This window comes from Lygodium microphyllum, chromosome 7 (genome assembly GCF_053477565.2).
Source record: "Lygodium microphyllum isolate KBCC chromosome 7, Lygodium_microphyllum_v1.1.10, whole genome shotgun sequence".
In the NCBI taxonomy this organism is placed as follows: domain Eukaryota; kingdom Viridiplantae; phylum Streptophyta; class Polypodiopsida; order Schizaeales; family Lygodiaceae; genus Lygodium; species Lygodium microphyllum.
The window spans coordinates 73,632,013-73,654,398 of record NC_141141.1 but is presented as its reverse complement, the minus strand read 5'-3'; the positions used below and the strand labels follow the sequence as shown (position 1 = coordinate 73,654,398).

The window sequence follows — 22,386 nt, the reverse complement described above, 5'->3', positions numbered from 1 at the left end:
ACTTGCGCTTTTCCTTGTGTACCTTTCTCCCTTATTTAGAACTTTTCTCCTTGTGCATCTTTGTCTTTAGTTTCACTTTGCCTTGGCCTTTGTCTTCTGCTTTAGCTTTTCCAGATTTTCCACCTTCGTTCATTTGAGGGTTAACATTCACATGTATCATGTGGCAGAGGCTGCACAAAAAGGCCTAGGTTGAATTACCATTTGTAAGTCTTATGATAATGCCAATAACATTTACCATCTTCTAGAGATATGATGGCACCTTGGGTAGCATGTTCTCGCACATTGGTGATCCTATTTGGCTCTCACAATGCACATGAGTGTTGGAGGGTAACAAATCTAATTGCTTTGTTTCCTCATGTGAAGGCAACTCAAACCCTATCATTTTGAGAGAGGTACTAGGTTTTGGTGCATCATGTGAAATCAAGGGAAAGGGCCTTGGGGGTTCACTATAGATGTTGTATGGTATCACGTGAGTGTAAGGGAGGGGGGTTTTCGGAAGGGGACATTTAAGCGTATACATTAGAGGTAGACCCCTCTCAATTTTCTATATTGAACTTAAATTTAAGGAGGGAATAGAGGGAACAAAGAAAGGGGGGATGCATTTGATTACATCTCTCCATAGATTGGTTTCTCCATGGCATGCAAGAGACCTTGACATGTAAAGTTAAAACCCTAAACCCTCACATAGTAGGGTTATTGAACTAATCATAGTGTGGGAGGGGGGAAGTTGGCACTCTCCCATGGTTTTGGTAGAGAGATTCAACTCCCCTTCTTCCCAAGAGATCTTGGTGTGCATTTGGTGTAGTCACTTTAAGTATAAAGGGGTTCAACTCCTCTACTCTCTCTCCTCATGTGGTAAGGGGGCACGGTCACTCAAAAACATTGCGACACATACATCGATGGTATCCAAGTGCCACTACATAAATCACTTTGTGATATGACCATTTTGATACTTTTAATTGCTTAGGATAATTCCAACTTTTAAAAAGAAAGTTAGTATATGTTCTATGAAGACTTACATTTAAGAAAGGTGATACATAAAAAAATCATACATGTATATATCTTATATGCTTAAATAGGGGGATATATTAGTGTCACAAGCTTCATAAATAGGGTTTTTTTTTGAAAGTCCTTGCACATAGGTGACATGTCTTCTTTACTATGAGTGAACCCCCCATGGGAAAGGGTTGTGGCCTAAGGGATCTATCCATGGTTTACTAGACAACCTACATGGGAGGCAAAGGATGATTGCAATATTTTTTTGGCTATGATGGCTTATTGTTTGTTGAGAATATTGGTTTTGCAATGTTGATAACCCAAAGTTCCATAATCAAGATTAATGGCTAACCTAAGAAACAAGCTAGGAAGCTATCCATGGATGAATACTCACCTCCACTCTTATCACTTAACGTAAAAAGAGATCAGATACATTGTTCTAGATAACTAGATATTATAGGTCTTTGTGTAGTGAAAGTTTGTAAGAGAAGCTAGATGTAAAGTGGTCTAGAGAAAGACTGTAAACAAATAGTATTGTGTATCTATATTGCATCTTAAAGTGAAAATATCAACGTATAGAAAGTGGCCAAAGATACCTTCCCCCTTTTTGAAAATAGAAAGTGATACGATTGGTAGGGAAAAGCTTATGGAAAACTTTTCATGCTTACATCATTGCATTGTGAAGACTGAGGGAATTGGGACAAATAGACTTATCTTAGTATGAGCTAGCATTACAAGAAGGGGCATCAAATAAAGCCCAAACTAGTAAACACTCCTTTACATGTTGAGTAAAATTCCTAAGTAAGAAGCTAGAAAACATACCTTAAGGAAAGGAGGAGATACGAGCAAAGAAAGAGAAAAAGAAACTTCGTACACATCTCAAAGTGGGGACTTGGAGACAAAAGTAAAAGACTATGATCTAGACAAGGAAGTGGTTCACTATATATAAGCCCCACTTATCACATGCATTGAGGGCCTATGTTTGAAACCCCTATCTATAACTTTATTCCTCAATATAATGCACCCTTGCTTTATTGAATTTGTGGAAACCTCTTTGCATGGTACCCTTATTTTTGTGATGAAGTGTGGTGGAAAGAGATCTAAAAAAATCCTTGAATTAAACTTGCATGGTATGCTCGCAAATTTACTAGTAAGCCCACAAGAGACCATACTTCTAAATACAGATGGAGCTCATGTGGAAGCAGTGAGATACACTTCCATGAACCAAGTGGTAAAAAATCTTAAGAGAAAATGTGGCAAGCTAAGATCCATTTATACAAAGGGGAAAAGGTTTAGGAAAAAAAGGCATTAAAATGTTTCTGCACAAGTTCTGTAGTGTGCATTCAAAACATTTCGAGGAGATAAAGGGTTGTGGTGCATTAATCCCTTCATCTTCAACAAAATCAAGTACTCAAAATATGTAGGATGCAAGTGTAAATGTTGGTAGGATGGGCTGCTAGTTCAAGGGAGAGATTATTGGTAGTAGGAGGAATTTGCATCAATGATACTTAGGCTTAAAACATGGAGGACAAAGGGAGTCATGAAGAGCCGAGAAAGAGGGCCAACTGCCACCAAAAGAAAGTAAAACTTGCCAACAAGCAAGATGGATCATGCTATTATCAAGGATATTTCCTTAGGCTAGGAGGACCAAACGTACATATATGGGACACTTCCTTAGGCTACCCTCATTCATTTCTACTATAGTGCCCATCAGGTAAAAATTATCATGCACCCTTCACTTATAATTCCAAAATCCTTACCTTGCATCAAACCCATACTCATAGTCTAGAAAGCATGATGTGATATTTCCTTAGGCTAGGAGGACCAAACGTACATATATGGGACACTTCCTTAGGCTACCCTCATTCATTTCTACTATAGTGCCCATCAGGTAAAAATCATCATGCACCCTTCACTTATAATTCCAAAATCCTTACCTTGCATCAAACCCATACTCATAGCCTAGAAAGCATGATGTGGCCTTATGGCCTTCCCTTTCCATCCCTCATTGATTCTATAGAATAGATATGTGCTTGAGTGAGCAAAATGGAGTGTGAGATGAGAAAGGAACTAAGTTGAATATTCCCCATGCTAGTACAATTCAATCAGATTGAGTCCTTGGTCCAATAGTTTCTTAAAAGACACCAACAACTTGCTATATATTACCATGATTTAGAGTTATCCTACAAACATTGTTGTATGGAAACAAGTTGTACTCACTCAAACCATCAATAAAAGGATCGTTGGTTGATCCTCTCCAACTATTCATCTTAACATACCCTAGGATCACGCCTTTGAATAGGTTGGCCGTTTCCCCCCGTACATCTTGGGACACTTTCCCCTTTGGACTCGGTTGTTCAAACGTGGACTTTGCTATCATCACATGCACTTACGGCAAAAGGAAAGAAGTCTCAAGACAGTTTGTCTTACAAGGAAATCGTTTAACAATGTCTCCGAATATTGGCATGGGCACAATTTCAAACGCTCCCTCAAACTTCAAAACTTTTGTGAAATTTGTTATCCTTATGCACAAAGAGCATCTTTGAAAGAGCAACCAGTGGCAGGGTCTTTTCAAAGAGCATCCGCCTCGCGTGAGCATGTGCCGAAATGACGCCCACCCCCAGGGCACGGCGGGCGCACGCCGGTTCTGGTGTCACAAACGTTTGACCTCTTCTTCTCCCATGCGGCTGCATCTACCATACCCGATCGTATAAAACCAGCGCTAATTGCAGCAGGTCTACCAGCTCGATCGACGCTCTGATCGCTGTGGTTTCCGTTGTTAGTCTTCGTCACGTTCTACATAACTCGCGAGACGTGCTGCCAATATACTCGCACCAGCTATTTGGTGCTAGCCCATTGTAACAACTCCAAAACCAACCCGCCTGATCGCCGTATCATTCGTCGTCCATTGCCATATACATAATAATCCTATGGCTCCGGTCACGTCGTCGTTCGTGCTGTCTCACATAGCTGAGCTCCTGCTGTCCGCAGATGCGGTGAAAAAGGTGGGGCTGACGGACCTGCCCCTCGACAAGTCCATCACAAGCGTGGAGCTTCCCGAGGTGCAGTGCTCCTTTCCTTCGCAGACAATCCACCCGGACTACCTGCAGCTGAAGCAGCTGTCGCAGGAGTGGCTTGTCTCTCGTTTCGGAGAGATGCTACTGCTGCGCGGCGCCGGTCAAGGCGGCGGCTTCTCGGAGAGCGTGGTTCTCAAGTCGCGCTTTGACATCCTGGTGACGCTGTCGTACGCCAACGGTCTGAGCTCGCGCATGCCGGCTATCATCAAGTTCATGGCGTGGCTGCACATGGTGGATAACCTGCTGGACGAGCCCCAGGAGATGGCCGCCGACTCCTCGGCCGCTACGCTCCTGGGGGCGCGGATCATGGCCGTGCTGGAGGATCGTGACGATGAGGAGTCCGCCGCGGCAGTAGAAGCTAGCAGCTCTACACAGCTGTCGGCACGTGCCCGCCTGGCCATCCGCCTCATCGAGGAGTCGGCGCGCGAGGTGTGGTCGGATCTGCGGAGCGGCATGCCAGTGGGCCAACAGCAGCGTTTCGTGGGCACCTTCCGCGACTTCCTTCGGGCCACTGCTATCCAGGTGGGTTACCGGCAGAGCGGGCGCCTGGCCGACGTGGAGGAGTACAAGAGGCTGCGGCGGGACTCCAGCTGCTGGAGAGCCTGCGACGTCCTGATTGAGTTCGCCCTCGGGATCGAGCTGGACGAGCGCACGCTGGCCCACCCGCTCCTTCTCCGCCTCAGGGATGCCACGCTTTACCACATCTGCTGGCTCAACGACCTTCTCTCCTTTGAGAAGGAATACAAGGACGGCGACTTCTTCAACCTTGTCTCCATCCTCTACTACAACCACTTCAAGGACTCCATCGAGGCCGCTGCTAGGAGCAGTGCCAGTGGCACTCACGTCGCCGTCACTCCTCCCGACCTCCACCAAATCATGCTCGAAGTCTCTCAGCTCGTCAAGGACATGGACGAGGAGTGCGTGCGCCTTGTCCGGGACATCCGCAGCGGCTCCGATCCCTCCTTGTATGTAAGCGAGGAGCTGGACGATTACATCCAAAGCCTTACCTACTGGCTGGGCGGCAACCTCTCTTTCCACTTCGCGGGCATGCGCCACGGCCTTTACACCGCCACGTACGCCTCCAAGAACCTGCTCGGGCGCCTTCCCGACGCCCTCGCGCACAAGCTCGAACTCTCCACCTGCGAGGCCATTGTGGCTGCAACGGCTACTCCACATCTCGCCCACCGCCAATTACTAGCCGCTCAGGCAGCCTAAGTACAAGCTTATAGTTACTATCCTTAATTATTAGTAGATCCCCCTCGCTCGGTCCGATCTCCTTAAAATGAATCGACTACAGAACTCTAGTAATGATCACCACTTTCCATCTAACCTCAATTAGTCTGTGCGTGAGACTCCTACTCCTCTATCGCCTCGTCAAGTCACTATTACTGATCCATTCATTAATTGGTTCTGCAGACTGCGAATTCTAGTGGTAGAATCATATGATTCTCGCCGAAGCATGTGAACATCAACTCCCATAAACTCAAGGAAGACCTGTTCGGTACTGCCAATTCGCTACTCGTAATTGTCTGCTCTCTTCATGCTTTTTCAAGTAGTACACTAGCGTTCTCTTTGCTTCGGTATGCCTAATTACTTCAACGCATCACGGTCCACCACGCCGATTGCCCACAGACGCATTCTCAGCATGTCGCACTCAGATCGTCCTGCTGCTAGTTGTCCTCTTCATTTGTACACGTTGATAGAGCTTCCATTTATTTCATTCACGGGATCAACTGAGGGCGCAGGAGGTTTTTGTTTTTCTTTAAACGTTGCCAAATTGCACAACGTTTTGCAGCTTAATATACCACTTCATCCATTGTCCATGGTTGGCCCTTTGAGCCACAAGAGTTGAATGCTATCAGACACTCGCAAGTATAGATCCACCTGGATGAGCTTCTTGTTACTTGTGTTCATTGTTATCACCATAAGTATTGGTAAATGAAGGAGAAATGATCTTCAAAGTACAACGAAGCTAGATATTTGTCCCACAGTAACACACTATTCTCAATGACAGCATAATTACTAATCGGTTATTCCATACATATTCCTTGTTTGAAATATTACGCTATCTAAAATGGAATATCGAAATCATCCAAGCTCATTGGTGCGTGCTCCACACCTCTCCCAAGGTTTAAACAAAAGTGATGTTCAAAGCATAGATGTTTAACCCCAGCTTAAAGCTGTCTCCTAGAAAGCGTCCTCACTTTGACACATAGAATCCTCGAGGAAGGGCACCATCTACCATTCGAAGGAAAAAGAGCTTGCCAATGGCAACATGGCAAGGACCCTCAAACACAAGCCCTGAAGAACAAATGGAGTGCATTTCTTTGCACTTCACTACCCTTGTAGAAGTCTATGTTTATGTGTACAAGTGCTAATTCTTTCCATTATAGATGTGTGAGAATGAGGAGTTGAGGGAGGGAGGGAGGGAGAGGAAAGTTTATTGAATGGTTGGCATTTCTTATGTGCACCCTAAGCACACACTTTTGAGAGGTCCTTTTATATGATAGTGTAACTCAACTTATGATCTTTAAGGCAATAATGTAGATATTTTGACCAGAAATTCATTATAAGACACTAAAAAATAAGGGTTTTAGAAATATGCTACCCCATTTTCTAAACTCTTGGATCCTCATCAACAAAAAGTTTTCTTTCCTATTGATAGTTAAGAAATCATGGAACACCATAATTTTTAGCTTGGTAATATTTAAGCATCTTTGGTGCAAGGCAAATTACTGATGTGTATGGAAATAATTAGCACTCATATAAATAAACGTTGACTTCTACAAGGGTAAAAAGGGCATGCTCACAAACAAAGGATATCCCAGAGTTGTAAGGAAGTTTGGATTCTCGCGTAAGAATGGAGCTCAGACTAGAGACCCGTCTTAAAATGTTGGGTTAACTAGAAATTTTAGGAACAAAAATAATACACCCTACAAATAGCTTGTGGTGACACCCAAAGTGCACAAAAATACACTCCCTTTGTATTTCAAAGAGGTGTGCAAAAGATATTAGAAAATATCATTTCCTTACATGCTATAAGATAATAAGTTGGACCATTTTCCTTTAAGAAACTTAGGGATTTTTTCCAAGTTGTATTAGACAAATCCCTTTTGTAAATATAATATTGTAATTTTTATGAAATAAAATAACCCTTCTTTTGATCTCAGATGCTACACTTACATCTTGAGGTGACCCCCCACGACTTCAAGGCCCTTTGCCATGTTGCTATTTGCAAGCTTCTTTTCTTTCAAATGCTAGTTGTTGCTCTTTTTTTTTGCATTCAAGGATTCTCTGAGTCTCAAAATGAGAATGCCTTTTAGGAGAGAGCTTGAGGGTAAGGTAAAACTTTTGTGCTGCGAACAACATCACTTCTATTATGTAGGCCATCACATGGAATAGGTTTGAAATATGCACCAAAGAGCTTGGAAGATTTTGATATTTCACTAAACTTAGCTTCCAAGATAAACATCTACCTATGTATTGGAGCCTTGATCTCCGCTTATCTAACGTCCCTAGTGCTTTGCACCTAACAAACTACTACCAACAAGTTATATCTAGGTTGTAAGATGAGGTGTGGAGCATGCACCAAAGAGCTTGGAAGATTTTGACATTTCACCAATCTTAGCTTCCGTGATAATAAACATCTACCTATGTTTAGGAACCCTCATCCCCCCTTGTTTTTTGACATCCCAGCGCTTTGGACCTAATAAGCTCTACCAACAAGTTATATCTCATTAGCAAGATGAAATGGGCAGTCTCCTTTACTTGTAAATATTTTTAAACCCTTTAATACAACTTCATGCAAAGTACATTAAAAGTAAAAAAGTTGGTCTTGTTTGTGTTCATGGGAGGAGATGTTCACATGATTCAGTGTTTACATGATTCCACTACTTGAATTAGAAGTGCAGAGCCAATTACTGAATGGATAAGGAGTGGAGTCTCATGTAGGCAATGCAAGACTAAACGTGGTAATCTTTGTTAAGTTTTGCACTCGATTCATTTTAATGAGGCAGGAGGAAGGGCGGTCTAGCTCATCTTGATTAAGTCGCCGTTGCAACTACAGTGGCCTTGCAGGTGGTGAGATCGAGCTTGTGTGGAAGGGCCTCAGGCAGGCGTGCGAGCAAGTTATTGGAGGTGTAGCTGGCAATGTGAAGGCCGTGGCGCGTGTCAACGAAGTGGAAGGATAGGTTGCCGCAAAGCCAGTAGGTGAGGCTCTAGATGTAGACGTCTAGCTCCTCACTTACATGCAAGGAGGGATCATAGCCGTTGCGGATGTCTCGGAGGAGGCTCACACACTCCTTGTCCATGTCCTTGATGAGCTAACAGACATCCAGCATGATTTGCTGGAGGTCGGGAGGAGTAACGATGCTGTGAGTGCCACTGGCATTGTTCTTAGCGGCAACCTCGACGGAGTCCTTAAGGAAGTTGTAGTAGAGGATGGAGACGAGGTTGAAGAAGTCACCATCCTTGTATTACTTCTCGAAGGAGAGGAGATAGTTGAGCCAGCAGATGTGGTAGAGCATTGCGTCCCTTATCGAAAGGAGGAGCGGGTGGACAAGCATGCACTCGTCCAACTCGATATCGAGGGTGTGTTGGTGTAAATAAACCTGAAAGCCTCAAGAATTGAAAATGCATGACATCCTTTCATATCATGCAAATCATTTACTGTTTATGCATGCAATACTTCGGTAAATAGATCATCTCTCTCTCGCGTAATCCTGTGTGCCTCTGTCTCTGTTACTCCTCTTCGTCATGCTTTCTTTTCCTATCTTTGATAGTGGGAGGCCTCTTGGCCATGGCCTCCCACATGGTATCATTCACCAAGTTCTACCATGGGACCTTTTGCCTGTCATTACCAGAGAGGAAGAAGCATCACCTGCAAATTCTACCAGTCATGGTGTACTTGCTTCTAGATATTGCTGCCCTGTGATGCACCCCTATTACTTCAGAGAAGCTGGCCCAATGTTGGTCGATGATGTTACCAACACAACAGATGAAGTTTATACTATTGCCGTCTTTCTTACAGCCATTAAGTATGTTACTGCAGATTATGAATCATCCTGCCCAATTGATACTCATCACAAGAATGATGAAGAGTCGCATGCTCGCATTTTGAAGCCTGTAGATACCTTTGCTATTCCCGCAACCAGAAATGGGGAAGAAAAGTGGAATAATCCAGCCTTGCTTGACACAATCAGGTTTGTTACTCCTTGCCCACCACACTCCAGAGAAGAAGTGCCTCTAATGCCCACCCCTACAATGGTGGATGTCAACCATGATCCGATGGTTGACAATGAGGAAGATGAATTGGGCATCTTGTCTGCTGTAGACGATGTTGGGTATGCTTTCCAATCGCAACTAGAAGATGAAGTTCTCGTTGCCCTGAAGCTTGAAGTAGATACTGTCCAGGATGATTTTACTGCTGTTGATGTCTCCCTTGCTCTGACTAGCCATGCAGATTTCAAGGAAGACAGTCCATATGATGCTGTTTATAATGGGAAGATACCGAATTTTGATGTTGTGCTTCATCTTGATTCTAATACTCATGTTGATTTTATGGATGAGCTCCTCTATGATGCCGGCATGCCTTCAAGGACTAAAAATGAAGCATTTCCGACAGCATACACAAATTTCTCTGAATTTCTACAACAAGAGGATGGCCTTTATGGTTTTTGTCATTTTTTTTCTCAAATCTCAAAGCCTCAGATGCAGACACTCCTACAATAATAATAATAGAGGTCACTTCTCTTACGTGGGAAAATTTAGCGGGTTCAATCCCCTCTATGCAGGCAGTAACTTCAAAGGGTTCAATCCCCTTTTTAGAGGGTTCACTCCCCTCCTCCATGCCAACAATGTCCGAGGGTTCACTCCCCTTTTCAGAGATAACATTATCAAATGATTCAATCTCCTTATTTTGGATTTCCTAAGAAATTTTTGGACAGTCCAGTTGGCATGAATTTGAGCAACAGCACATAGCTTCAGTTGATACCTACAAGGCCATGATTTTAAAATCAATTGTTTGTTTGGATTCTTGTGGTGCAAATTTTATAGCTTCTCTATGTTTGGCACCCAGCAAGCAACATCGGTATGATCATATTTCTAAAGTTCTTCAACTTATGGATGGACAAATGCTCTTCATCATCAATATCATGCGAATTCTTCCCTTCAAGTTAGGGTGGGATGTATTGGTTGTAGTTCAAACACGACAAGTTAAAGTAAAGAATTTTATTATTGGAGCATCTTGGAATGTTAACAGTGCAAGGCATGAACCACAAGTGGAAGCTAAAGTAAAGAAAAAAAAAAACTCTTTGTATCTTCTTCATCAACCAATTTCAATTTGATCCGAGATAATTGATGTAATAGTCTATAAGCTCAAATTATAAAGCTATAGACTGAAATCCTTTTCTATTTTAGCGCTTCCATCACTTGATTGACTTTAAAAAAAGAGAGCACAGTCTTATTACATATAGGCACAACCATGCACTTGTAATAGGCTCAAAGTAATGAAATAAAATCCTCTCTTAGCATTCAACTGAGGGGCGGGGGGGGGGGGGGGTGTTGGTGTAAATACACCTGGAAGCCTCGAGACCTGAAAATGTCAACTTTCATATCATGCAAAATTTGCATTTACTATTTATGTATGCAATACTTTGATAAATAGATCATCTCTCTCTCGCCTAATCCTGTGTGCCTATTCTCTGTTCTCAGTTCTGCACCCTGTCTCTGTTACTCCTCTCCGTCATGCTTTCTCTACCTGTTTCTGATAGTGGGAGGCCTCCTAGCCATGGCCTCCCACAGGGCGAACTCGATTAGGACATCGAAGGCTCTTGAATAGATAAAGTCCCTCCGCGGCCTCTTGTGCTCCTCCACGTTGGCCAGCCAGCCGGCGCATGCTCTCGCAGTAGTACACCTGGGTAGCGGTGGCCGAAAGGAAGTCGCGGAAGGTGCCCACGAAACATTGCTTTTGACCCACGGGCACGCCGCTTTTGACCCACAAGACATATTTTCATTCCTAATTGGAAACGTCGCACCTGTGATGAAAAGGCGACTGAATATGTAACCATACAATTCTGAATAATACATTATTACTTCTTCTCTATTCTGCGTAGCAACGATTCACTGCTTTGTATTTAACACATTGTTGTTACATTCCTACATGGTATCTCGCCTGGCTTGAGGAGCGAAGCAACACAATGAGACATCACGTAGTGCCAAGGCGTCCTGACTTCTGATCCGAACAATTGTCACGATGGCTCAAGCGGCTGCTGCTTCTTGTATCTACAAAGTCAATAAATTAACCGACTTCAATTATCAACTATGGAGTCATTTATTGCAAAAAACTTGACCTCCTTACCATTATCAAACGGAACCCTTTTAATGCCGGATGCCACTTGAGCAAAAACAGACTGTAAGAACTTTGACTACGGCTGCTCCAATCTGGAGGAATCAATAATTACAAGATACTTACCAATATACTGACGTCTCTTCTCAAGTTGCTAATCTTAAAAAATTAATGAAATTTATTATGACTAATGCTAATGATGTTTCTACATTTTTGCAAAACTGGAGGTCTGCCCTTGATGATCTCACAATCTCGGGCCTTATTTGACTTGATAACCTACGGGCCATGTGCTTATTAGCCTCTCTTCCTCCTACATGGCAAATATTGTTCATGACAACCAAAACCAATCATGCCAATTTAGCCATATTGTTGCTAATTCTTGCAATCTTACAAGAACCAACCATGTGTGCATCTATCTCAACACCAGCTTCTTCCACTTCCACTCTTGTAATGTATGCAAAACCTTGGCCTCGTTCATTTCCCTCAAATTCTACTTCTTTTCCTCGTAATCGCACAAATTCTCAATCATATAAGCCTTTCGAGTCAACCTCCATGGCAAAAACATGTAGGCTAACCAAGCCTCATTGCCGTATATGCAATCACATAGGACATCTTTCCTGCGATTGTTGGCATAACAAACATAATAAAGGTATATGCAATCACATAGGACATCTTTCCTGCGATTGTTGGCATAACAAACATAATAAAGGAAAAAACAAATTCAGATATAATCAAGCTAGTTATGTTTTTGATTGTGAGGGTCATGATGCCCCTTTTGATGAATCTCATAACCAATCTTATTCATAGGAAGCATCTTCTACTAAATATGCTTTCTTGGCATTCATGGTTTCTTATGTTCCTTTATCGGATACAACATCCACATGAATTTTGGATACCATGTCACACGGAAATTGTGCGAGGGAGTTCGTGAAAGTTGCTTGCACAGGCACTACAACAAAAACGCTCGATAGACGCGCTTGTAGACGCAATATTTGAACTGTGAAAAAAAATGTCTGGTGTATTTATTACCGCGCCTACCTCTGCGTCTACAGTATCGCGTCTAAAAGCGCGCTTATAGTCAAAGTTACACGCCCACGTAGACGCGCGTATTGACGCGCTACATAAATATATAATCATATTTTTAAAAAAGTGGATATATTCATATTGTGCGTCTATACACACGTGTATCTATGCATCTAAAAAAGCGTTTACTCTGCGAGTTTTTGACGAGAATAGACACGCATTTATCATGCAATTTAGATGCGCTGATAGACGCGCAAAACAGAGGTATGAAAAAAAAACCAGAGAGTATGTGCAAGCCACATGCTCTTTGGTTTTTTCCCCCCCATCAACATCAAATTCTATGCTTAGGAAAAATAGAGAAAGATTATTTCGAAGATTGGATACTGAAAACAAAACAATGTATGTAGAACACGAAATTTCATATATATAGATGAAACGTTTTTACATTATGAGTTCTAGTGCTTCTGACCTCAAGCATGGTCATGGTCGTAAACACTAGCTGAAATTAATACGTATCAAAAATGAAAATTCCAAGCCAAGGGGAGGCATGCATGCATGGGGCTCCTCTATATCTCCTCAAAAGAGGCATCATCATCGCTATCACCACCTATGCTTGTGCCACTGCTGTTGCCGCCACTACTACTGCTAGTCTCCCCTTCGCTATCCTCAACTGCATCAGGGTTCGCCTACACAAAGGATTAAGGTACATAAATACCATTACAAACAATAAATTAAAGTTATCTGTACTTTTTATGTAAAAAATAAAACATACATCTTCTGGTGGTGGAATCCTTATGGCGCGATTATATTGCTCCTCCATGATGAGTCTCTCCTCGTAGAAATGCTGCCAAGTAGACGCTCGGTTATGACCTCGATGGTAGCCTACCTCTCTAGGAGTAGATATCCTACCAACGATATGATACTACAAAACAATTTGAACATACAACGTATTAAAACACACTACATAATGAAGTGAAACAAATTAAAAAAATTAATTTTAAAAAAGAAATCAAATAATACTTACAAACTCAGTCTCCCATGATTCCCTGCCACCCGATCCATAATGCGGCGATCCCATGGTTGCCATCTGAATACGTCGTGCCTCTACATGCTGGCGACTTGTCATTTTCTCTACTGCTCTCTTCTTGGCCTCTTTTCACTCCTTGCGGTGGCAATTGGGTGGTTGGCAATATCCAGGGCACCCCTGCTCTTGTCTCCCCAGTGACTCCTCGGCACACGTCATAAGATGAGACCTCTTGTTATGAAGCATGTCTCTTACATTTGACCGTCCCCAATCATCTGAGAATCATGAATTCTTTGGATTAGGGTACCTTCTATATACTGCCCGCAGTACCTCTTGCCACAAACCATTTTTTTTGTGCTTGAAAGGAATCATGCAATCTTTGTATGTGGCATGCACGACACTTCTCAAGTAGGCTATCACTTCCCTCCCCTCAGAGTCATGCAAGATACCACCAACATCAGTGACAGAGTAGTATATTTGTGGAGACTCACCTCTCTCATTTTTCGGTGAGGGTGATCGAGAGCCATTACCTAGGCAACCCCCACAAAGCCCTCGACCTCCTCGTCCTTCTGCATGACTCTCCCTCCTCCCTCGACGAGCACTACCCTCTACCTCACTCGATACATGCGCTTTTGCAGATGCACGTGCTTCGGTCGATCCATATACCTCAGCTAATCCCTGTGTAGGCAAAGATGTGATAGGTGTCCCGGATATCACACAGAAAACCTTCTCTGCAGTGGGAGGGTGACCAAGATAATTGGTCATCTCCCCCATGAATTGCTCCTTGTTGAATGGGGTGCTGGAGGATCCAGGATTCCACATCTACACAAGAAAAATCATATTACCCTGTGCAAATAAAACATATTACATGCTGCGTCTATATCAGCGTCTCTGTGTGTGTCTATATTAGCGTCTCTGTGTGCGTCTGTCAACGCGTCTATTTCCGCATCTATACCTGCATCTACACTATCATCTGGATGCGCTGACAGACACGCACAGTCGGACCATTTCTTTTCAAACTTGGTTAAAAAAACGTGCAAAAAAACCTCCATAGATGACAGGATCCAGCATGTGAAGAGAGAGACAAACAGAGAGAGAAAGCAACCAAGATTGAGAGAGAGAAAAAGAACTTACCTTCTTTGCTTGTTCCAACAGGTAGCGGCTAGGTGGCAAGTTCCTTGTCCTCCTTCTCCCTTCCCTTGGTAAGTTGCTTGAATCTTCTTCTCTTCCTTGCTATTTGGCTCTTGTTCTTTACTCTTTGGCTCTTCTTTCCTCTTGTCCTCTTTTTACTCTTATTTCCTTGCCTCATTGTCTTCATGAAGTGATAGATAGACATGAGTAGTGCTGTCGAGCTCGAACAGTAGAAAACGCGTAAAAAACGCAGGAAAGCATAGGTTTGAAAAGAAAGCCACAACTATTTTTAATTTTTTTCTATACCTGCGTGGCGCGTCTGTAAGCACGTGTATCTGCATAGATAATACCTATTACACGCGCTTACAGACGCGCAGAAATAATTAAACTAATGAGATACTAGCTTTTGGTTGTTTTTGGATCAACATGACATGACTTTCCTAGTCTTTCAATATCAAAATGTTTGCCTCCATGTTGTAAGTATTAATGCATGCATTTAGGGAATCAATTGACCTATATGGTGACATATATAACAAAGCTTGAGGATAAGAGATAACGGATTGGCAAGTCAATTGGCACATATGTGGTGACTTACTAGACCATCCCACTTACAATTGCATGCAAGTATCAATAGGTGGATAAAGCACGAATGGTTTTTAGCTAGAGAGAGATAATGCAATGAAGGTGTATACGAAAGAGATAGAGAAAGGCATATTATCCATCAATCAATCAAAGATATGTACATGAAGTGACTTGATATAGTAATTAGAGTATCGTCATTTTTAGGATGCTCCATTGACTTCTGTAAGTTCCTATAACCTTGAAGTAGAATATAGCCAACCACACTATCCATGGAAGGAAAACTTGACCTCATCAAATTAACCAAGTTAATTTCCTTATATATTTCATAGATAAGAGATTTGTAGTTGGCTTGTTGGTATTGCAAAGTATCCTTACAGTGATCTATTTTAGTCACCAACAAGTGGACACACTGGCTAAAGATGATGAAAAGAGGACATGTTTACATTGGCTACATGTGGTCCACCTTATCTAAAATTATATGTGAGTTATAAGTGCACCTTGACATGATTGGAATAGCTTGCACATACACAAGCCAACTGATTTACATCAATGTACTCATGCTATGAATTGGCATGCATGGCTAGGTTAAGTGCACAACAAATGAGACATGTGAGTGTATTGATCAGTTCTCTCTCTCTCTCTCTCTATATATATATATATATATATATATATATATATATATATATATATATATTGCAAATGCACAAGTCAACCTTTGATCTATATATACATCCAATCACATTTGTATAGGGCATGATTGGATGTATATAGGGCATGAAATTGCATATATATAATTAGCTTTGAATGATTGGATGTATATTTGTAATACTCAGAAAGAAATAAAGTTGGTAATATATATCATGTCCTATGCATGTATATGCCCTATACATGTATATCATGTCCTAGCTTATGATCCAGGTGTAATTATGTCGTATATACATCCAATCATGCCCTATTCAAACAAATACTAGCTGTTAAGAGGTTTGGTCATATTCAGGGACTTTATGAGAAATGAAAAATATGTGTATTTATTTTTGCATTTATAAGCGCGCTTATAAACACGGATATATAGATGCGTTTTTTATACTAGCGTGAATAGACACGCTGATACACACGCTTATAAATGTGCCCGCTTTTTCGCGTGTACAGTGCGCGTCTATAGGGCCTTTCTCTTGTAGTGAGGGACGCTTTGTGAGATGGGAGCAAGAGATGATCAAGATAAATTCATGGAGTAAAGAGTGGTTAGGATTTTCTTTTCATCAATTACGTATGTTGGTATGATAAGGAAAAGCGAGATTACAAAGATTTCAATCTTCATGATATGTTCTTATACATAGATCAGTTTTCTAGAGAATTTCCAAATTTGGTCACATGAGAGTTTTATATATCATGGATTTTCATGAAAAGAGAAGTGATTATTTCCTCTAAAGCCTTTGATAGTACAAAGAAGCAAATCTTGGAGTTGTCATCGTAAGTGAAAGTAGTATTGTAGTAGAATATCGATACAAAGTCCTGGATTCCAAGGCTCCACTCCAAGTGCAAGGTTTAGACATATTCATCCATTAGAGATTACGTTTAGTACTTCTTCTTCTTCTATTTCACAAATACAACCCTTAATACAATATTAGTGAGTTTGAAAATCTCCCAATTTCTATTTTTTGAAAACTAAAAAGGTGGCACCCAAATAGCATGCCCATAAGTTTCTCAAGACCATGTGATGTGACCTATCATTAGAAAACAATTGAAAAATTAAATCTATTGAGCTATAGAGCGCTCAATTCAGAGTTATAGTGTTCAAGTTATGATAAATCCAAAGATTTGACCACGTATTGCAAAATTATGGAAAATTCCTATATTCTCCAATATGGTGTTCCTTTTGCATGAGTACAGCTGCATGATAAGACAAGCCTTGATGTTATCTTTGAAGGGCTCTAATATGTTTGACGGCTTTCTTTCCATGTCATAGGACTGTTCATCTATTGAATCATGAGTCGACGAATCTTCTACTTAATGTTTACGTTTGTGGTGACCAATCAAGTTCCAAGTACGCCGTGTCGAGCAAATTCCTCAAGGCCTTGGATGTCTGTAAGCCCTCTCGCATGCTACAACTCCAAACAGAATTTACTACAATTTGTCTTCAATCCCCAAAAAGATTGGAACGGAAAGGGAATTGATGGGAGGGTTGTCTACTATGATCACAACAACTCCATCGATGCCAACCTCCATGGACATCTTGGACACCTCCATCTTCAAGTCTTGGTTATCCTTCCTTTTTTCTTCCTTCCTGCTCTCTTGCGAGCTCTATCTGAATAATAATTGAGTGTTAGCAACCTATAGTGATGATCATCTTATTCAACAAAAGAGTTCTGTGGCTTGCTAGCTTCTTAATTGTTTTATTTTTTTATGTGCAGCTAGATGTCCTTTATGGCTCGCAACCTGTAGAAGCCTCCCCTCTAAACACAAACAACTTAAGCCTACTTTACCTTCAGCGTGAGTTCCTTGTGAGCTTTCCACAAACATGCTCTAATATATCCGTTGATCAACAGAAAATAATATATATACCTCATTGCTCGACTCGAATGAAGCATTACCTCATTCATCATTGAGTTTCCGCTCACTATCAATCACATGGGACAAGCTGGTCCATGTATCGTCATCCTAGGTGCGGAAGCAGGCAAGGATATGGCTTTAAAAAGAGACCTTCCTCTTCAACCCACCATGGCTATCAATGGGGAAGCTTTGGTTTTGTATTTTGATTGATGTGCTCTTTCTCTTTGAGGGATCGTCACTCTCTCCACAGTCTTAGCAGCCTTCGTCGATCTTGCTTTGTCATCCCATGTTGCTCTTCCCATTGTAGCCTTCCAATCTCTCTTCAAATGCCTCCTCATGTCTTCGTTTGTCTTCCGTTGACATGATGATTCCTCTGCTTAGGCCCCGCAATAGCCTTTGTTGTTCTTCTTCTCGCCTTTGTCACCCCGTTCACAGCAACATCCACTGAAGATTCGATGTAGTCTTTCTCTTATCCCCGTCCTCCGATGTCGCAAAGCTCCTCGGCTACTTCTCTTCGATCGTCTTCATGTTGCAGAGCTCCTTTGTTTGATGGTCTTCACTTCTGTTCACATCCCTGTCCACTAAGCTCATTGGTCTTTATATTTGCTTACCAGTCCATAAGCTATTTGGAAAAGCATCCAAAATTTTTTATCCTAAAATCAATGGCGTTGCTAAAATCAATGGTATTGTTAATATCAATCAGCTTTTGTCTATTTAAAAACGCCAATCAAAAGCTTTTTAAGCATCTCTTCTTTATAATCATCATCAATTACGTCATTACTGGACACTCATTTTCACAAAGTATAATAGCAAGATTTATAGCTCCATAGATTTCAAGAGAGGTCATTATCCAAGTTATGTGTAATTTCGATGAGCCTTGCCAATACCGAATGTACCAATATGGCAAGTTGTTTCATTGTGCAAGATACATACTATTGATGCTCATTTTGAACACACAACATTCTTTTTGTAGAGCTTGTTTTATTCATCTTCACAAAAAATGCAAGTGTTGGTTGTAGCATTACTCCACTTAAATGTCCATAATATGAGCAGATATCCTTTAGCTTTCATGGACTACAAAATATTGATCCAATTTGTTATAAAAAGTCATATCATCTGCATTGGCAACATCCGAATTTCATCAAGTCCTCGAGTCTTCTTCATGTGATCCATTTTTCCATGATTTGTGTCCTAACAAGAACATGCTTTAGAAAAGAACTTCGTGCCCAATCACTCATGCAGCTTGCAAATTTGAGTCCATCTACCTTTGTGCGTCATTATAAACTTTGAAAATTCTACCCTCAAGTTTGCAGTGGTAGACACGCAGTGTCACGACACCGGTGCCACCTGTCATCTAACCTCTCGTCAAGATTGGCTCCGCCACTATCGCCCATTGTCTACTCCCTTTGATATATTGGTGCCACTTGTCATCTAACCTCTCGTCACCAACTACGCCCATTGTCTACTCCCTTTGATATACACTTTGGAGTTAATGGCATTCAACAAGCACTCGTTGTCGGAACAACCCAAATTGAGTTATCGGATGGTAACACTATGTCAATGGTCATGTTTACTATGTTCCTCAACTCTCAAAAAATCTAATTTCGATTAGTAAAATTAGTAGCCCAACTACTTTTGTTGAGTTTCATCATGATCATTGTGCTATCCATCACCGTCTTCCCTCTAGCCGTACTTATGTGGTTACATGTCCTAAGTATGGGCGTCTTTACTTTCTAGGTAGAATCCTCACACTTGCCCATTCTATTCATTTTGCCACTAGTTCACTGGACATTCCTTACAAGACCCTGTTGTGGCATTACCACCTTAGCCATCTTAATCATCGGTCTATGATGCATATTCTTAAATCCTGTTTGGCTTTTACCTTACCTTTTCAAAGTCGTCTGTCACTTTGCGAGGGTTGTATCCATGGAAAATTGGCTAATTCAAGTATCCCAGACATAGAACACCCTTGACCTATTCGTTACAAATCATTCATACGGATTTATGTGGTCCTATGCCTGTTGGATCACTTACCATAAGTATTTTCTTACCTTCATTGTCTCCTTTTTGAAAGACAAAGCATCTTCCTTTGTTCTATCATAAATTAGTTGAAAATAAACTACCATACAAAATTAAATCCCTACAATCAAACAATGGAGGGGGAATATACCTCACACTTGTTTAGAGCTTACTGTCAAGCCCATGGCATTCATCAACGTTTCATTGTACCTGACAATCCGCAGTAGAATGGCATTGTTGAGAGACGAGATCGCACTTTGATGGATGCTGCTCGTAGTATGTTGAAAGTATCCGGCCTTCTTGCTTCTTACTGGGAAGAAGCTGTGTCAACAGCATGCTATTTGTAGAATAGGGTTCCCTTTAAAAGCATTGGAGCAATCCTATACACGAAATGGTATGGAAGATTACCAAATTACTCGTGTCTTCGTGTCTTTAGGGCTCCTATTTATGCTTTCATTCCCCGAGATGATCGCCAGAAGTTGCACGATCAAGCTCTGAAGGCAATCTTTGTAGGTTACGGTGAACCTCGTGGGGTAACCTTTATGACGACAGGACACACAGATTTTTATCTGCACACACAGATTTTTATTTGCACATACTCTCATTTTTTATGAAGATTCGTTGATCTCCTGTCCATGTTTTGTTCCTGTCAGTACAAACAATGCCAATGAGCCATCATCATCATTCCCAGAATTTTAGACTTCACCACAAACTTACCCCTTTTCTATGTTGTGGCGGGCTCCTCCTATCCCAGTTGTTGCGGCTCGTCAGTTGGCACTTCCGCCGCCCCCTTTAGACGCTCCTCCTCTTGCTGGCGCGTCTATGGCTCCTCCGCCTCCAGTCTCCCTGTTCTTGCCGCCCCTGAGACCCCTCCATTTCCTTCTTGTCCCAACTTTGTACAATCTTCCTCATGCTAAACAGCGCGCATTACCTCTCGCTTCACTCGACTTAGTTTTGCAAAAAGTTTGAGTCTCAGCCCGTGCGCCTCTCGTTCCCATAACCGAACTCCTACACGAGTCTCTCATGAGCCACCTTTCCTCCACTAGAAGAACCAGACCGTCCTTTGTAAAATATTACACGGCGCAGCGAACAGAATCTGAGAAAGAGATAGAGAGTACACAACAGATAAGAGAAGAATCAGTAAAATTCTTTAACTCCAAACAACTGATACAAAGATGGCTCTGTCCACCCGTGCGCTTCCACTGTGTGAAGCTTAGATGGCGATCTAGACAGAAGATAGGTGAAGAGCTTAAGGCTAGCTGGAACAACAACTCTGTCTGGGTGAAAGATGAGTGTAAGATGGCTGCGAAGGGGTTTAGCTTTTATAGCCCGCGAAGGTCGTTAGGTCGGCCTGCTGACCGACCTACCATATGAGCCTCCACTAGTCGGCCAGGGAATATTCCAGGGAATATTCCCTTTACCATCGGGCCGGGGGCGCTGCCCCCGGACCCCCGCCAGGGGGGCCGCTGGCCCCCCTGGGACCCCCCAGCCAGGGGCCGCTTCCGCGGCCCCCGGACCCCACAATAGGGGCCCCTTTTAACTCCCTTACCACGCAACTCAATGCAATGTGCCTCGAGTTGCTACCAGCTTAACCACTCCGTCTAACCCAAAGATTAGACCCACAACAGTCACCTTTTTGCCATCCGGTCACATAGACCTCATCTGATATACAAGTCAGGACTCAACCAATGTCCGGGCTCACATTTGGCTTCTCCTCATAATGGGGGCCTTACAACTTTGAGCACCATGGATCATTGGCAGCACCTAATGAGGGTGGGGCATTGATCATATCTAACACCCCCCCTCAATGTCCACCTATAGGTGAACTATCTCCTCGGCCCAATGCCGAGTCTCTGAAGATGAACTTGAAGCAGATCCTTCGTAAGTGCTTTGGTGAAGATATCTGCTCCATTCTCCTCTGTTGGACAGTAGACCAATTCCACTATCCCATCCTCCATCAAATCACGCACATAGTGATACTGGATCTCTATATGTTTGGTGCGTGCATGAAACACTGGATTTTTGGCAATGGCGATGCAACTCTGATTGTCACATCTCAGCACAGTTGGTTCTTCATCCTGCACTCCCATATGCCATAGAATCCTTCTCAACCATACGGCCTCACATGCAGCAAAACAAGCTGCCTTGTACTCTGCTTCGGTAGAAGACAATGCCACTGTTGGTTGCTTCTTACTAATCCAAGAGAAAATTCCTGAACCCAAAGAGAAACAATAACCAGAAACTGACTTCCTGGAATCAATGTCTCCTGCCCAATCTGAGTCACAGTTCCCCACAAGAGAAGTTCCGAAACTGTATGTGATACCATAGTCAAGAGTTTTCTTCAAGTATCTGAGCACCCGCATCCCAGCCTTCCAATGACTCTCATGAGGTTTGTTTGAGAACCTGCTCAAAACACCAACAGCAAAACTGATATCTGGTCTGGTGTTACACAAGTAGATTAGACTGCCGACCAACCTCCTATACCTCCCAATGTCTGCTAGTGCTGATGTATCCTCAACGGATAACTTTACATTCACCTCCATAGGTGTAGCTATCTCCTTGCACTCGGTCATGCCAAATGCCTTCAAGATCTCCCATGCATACTTCTTCTGAGAGATGAAGATCTTTCCTGGCTCTTG

General features: G+C 42.3%; 2 protein-coding genes across 4 annotated transcripts; one reads left to right on the top strand and one right to left on the bottom strand.

Annotated features, from left to right (window-relative positions):
- The first annotated feature begins 3,926 nt into the window (after positions 1 to 3,926).
- Positions 3,927 to 5,288, top strand: LOC148033588 (microbial Terpene synthase-like protein 13). The gene has a single exon (XM_087680938.1). It carries the CDS (start codon positions 3,927 to 3,929, stop codon positions 5,286 to 5,288), a length of 1,362 nt encoding a protein of 453 aa, XP_087537064.1.
- A 7,491-nt stretch (positions 5,289 to 12,779) lies between these two features.
- LOC148033587 (uncharacterized) lies at positions 12,780 to 20,688 on the bottom strand. Of its 3 annotated transcripts, none has more exons than XM_087682331.1 (4): positions 14,600 to 14,993; positions 13,466 to 13,740; positions 13,214 to 13,363; positions 12,780 to 13,127 (listed from the first exon to the last, which is right to left on the bottom strand). In XM_087682331.1, the coding sequence occupies exons 2-4, from the start codon at positions 13,565 to 13,567 to the stop codon at positions 13,008 to 13,010; spliced, it is 372 nt and encodes a 123-aa protein (XP_087538457.1). In that variant the 5' UTR covers positions 13,568 to 13,740; positions 14,600 to 14,993; the 3' UTR covers positions 12,780 to 13,007. The 3 variants fall into 3 exon arrangements, with proteins under 3 accessions (XP_087538457.1, XP_087538456.1, XP_087538459.1); XM_087682330.1 differs by lacking the exon at positions 14,600 to 14,993 and adding an exon at positions 14,132 to 14,431; XM_087682333.1 differs by lacking the exons at positions 13,466 to 13,740; positions 14,600 to 14,993 and adding an exon at positions 20,465 to 20,688 and having other exon boundaries at positions 13,214 to 13,285.
- Between the last annotated feature and the right edge of the window lie 1,698 nt (positions 20,689 to 22,386).

What these genes read in the sequence shown, in the direction of transcription:
- LOC148033587 (XM_087682331.1), bottom strand. Translation starts at nt 13,567, where the DNA reads ATGACAAGTCGCCAGCATGTAGAGGCACGACGTATTCAGATGGCAACC. An exon ending in AATCATGGGAGACTGAGTTT is followed by an intron (nt 13,364 to 13,465) that starts GTAAGTATTATT and finishes ATTGTTTTGTAG; the next exon opens with TATCATATCGTTGGTAGGAT. An exon ending in GGATTCCACCACCAGAAGAT is followed by an intron (nt 13,128 to 13,213) that starts GTATGTTTTATT and finishes TCCTTTGTGTAG; the next exon opens with GCGAACCCTGATGCAGTTGA.
- LOC148033588 (XM_087680938.1), top strand. Translation starts at nt 3,927, where the DNA reads ATGGCTCCGGTCACGTCGTCGTTCGTGCTGTCTCACATAGCTGAGCTC.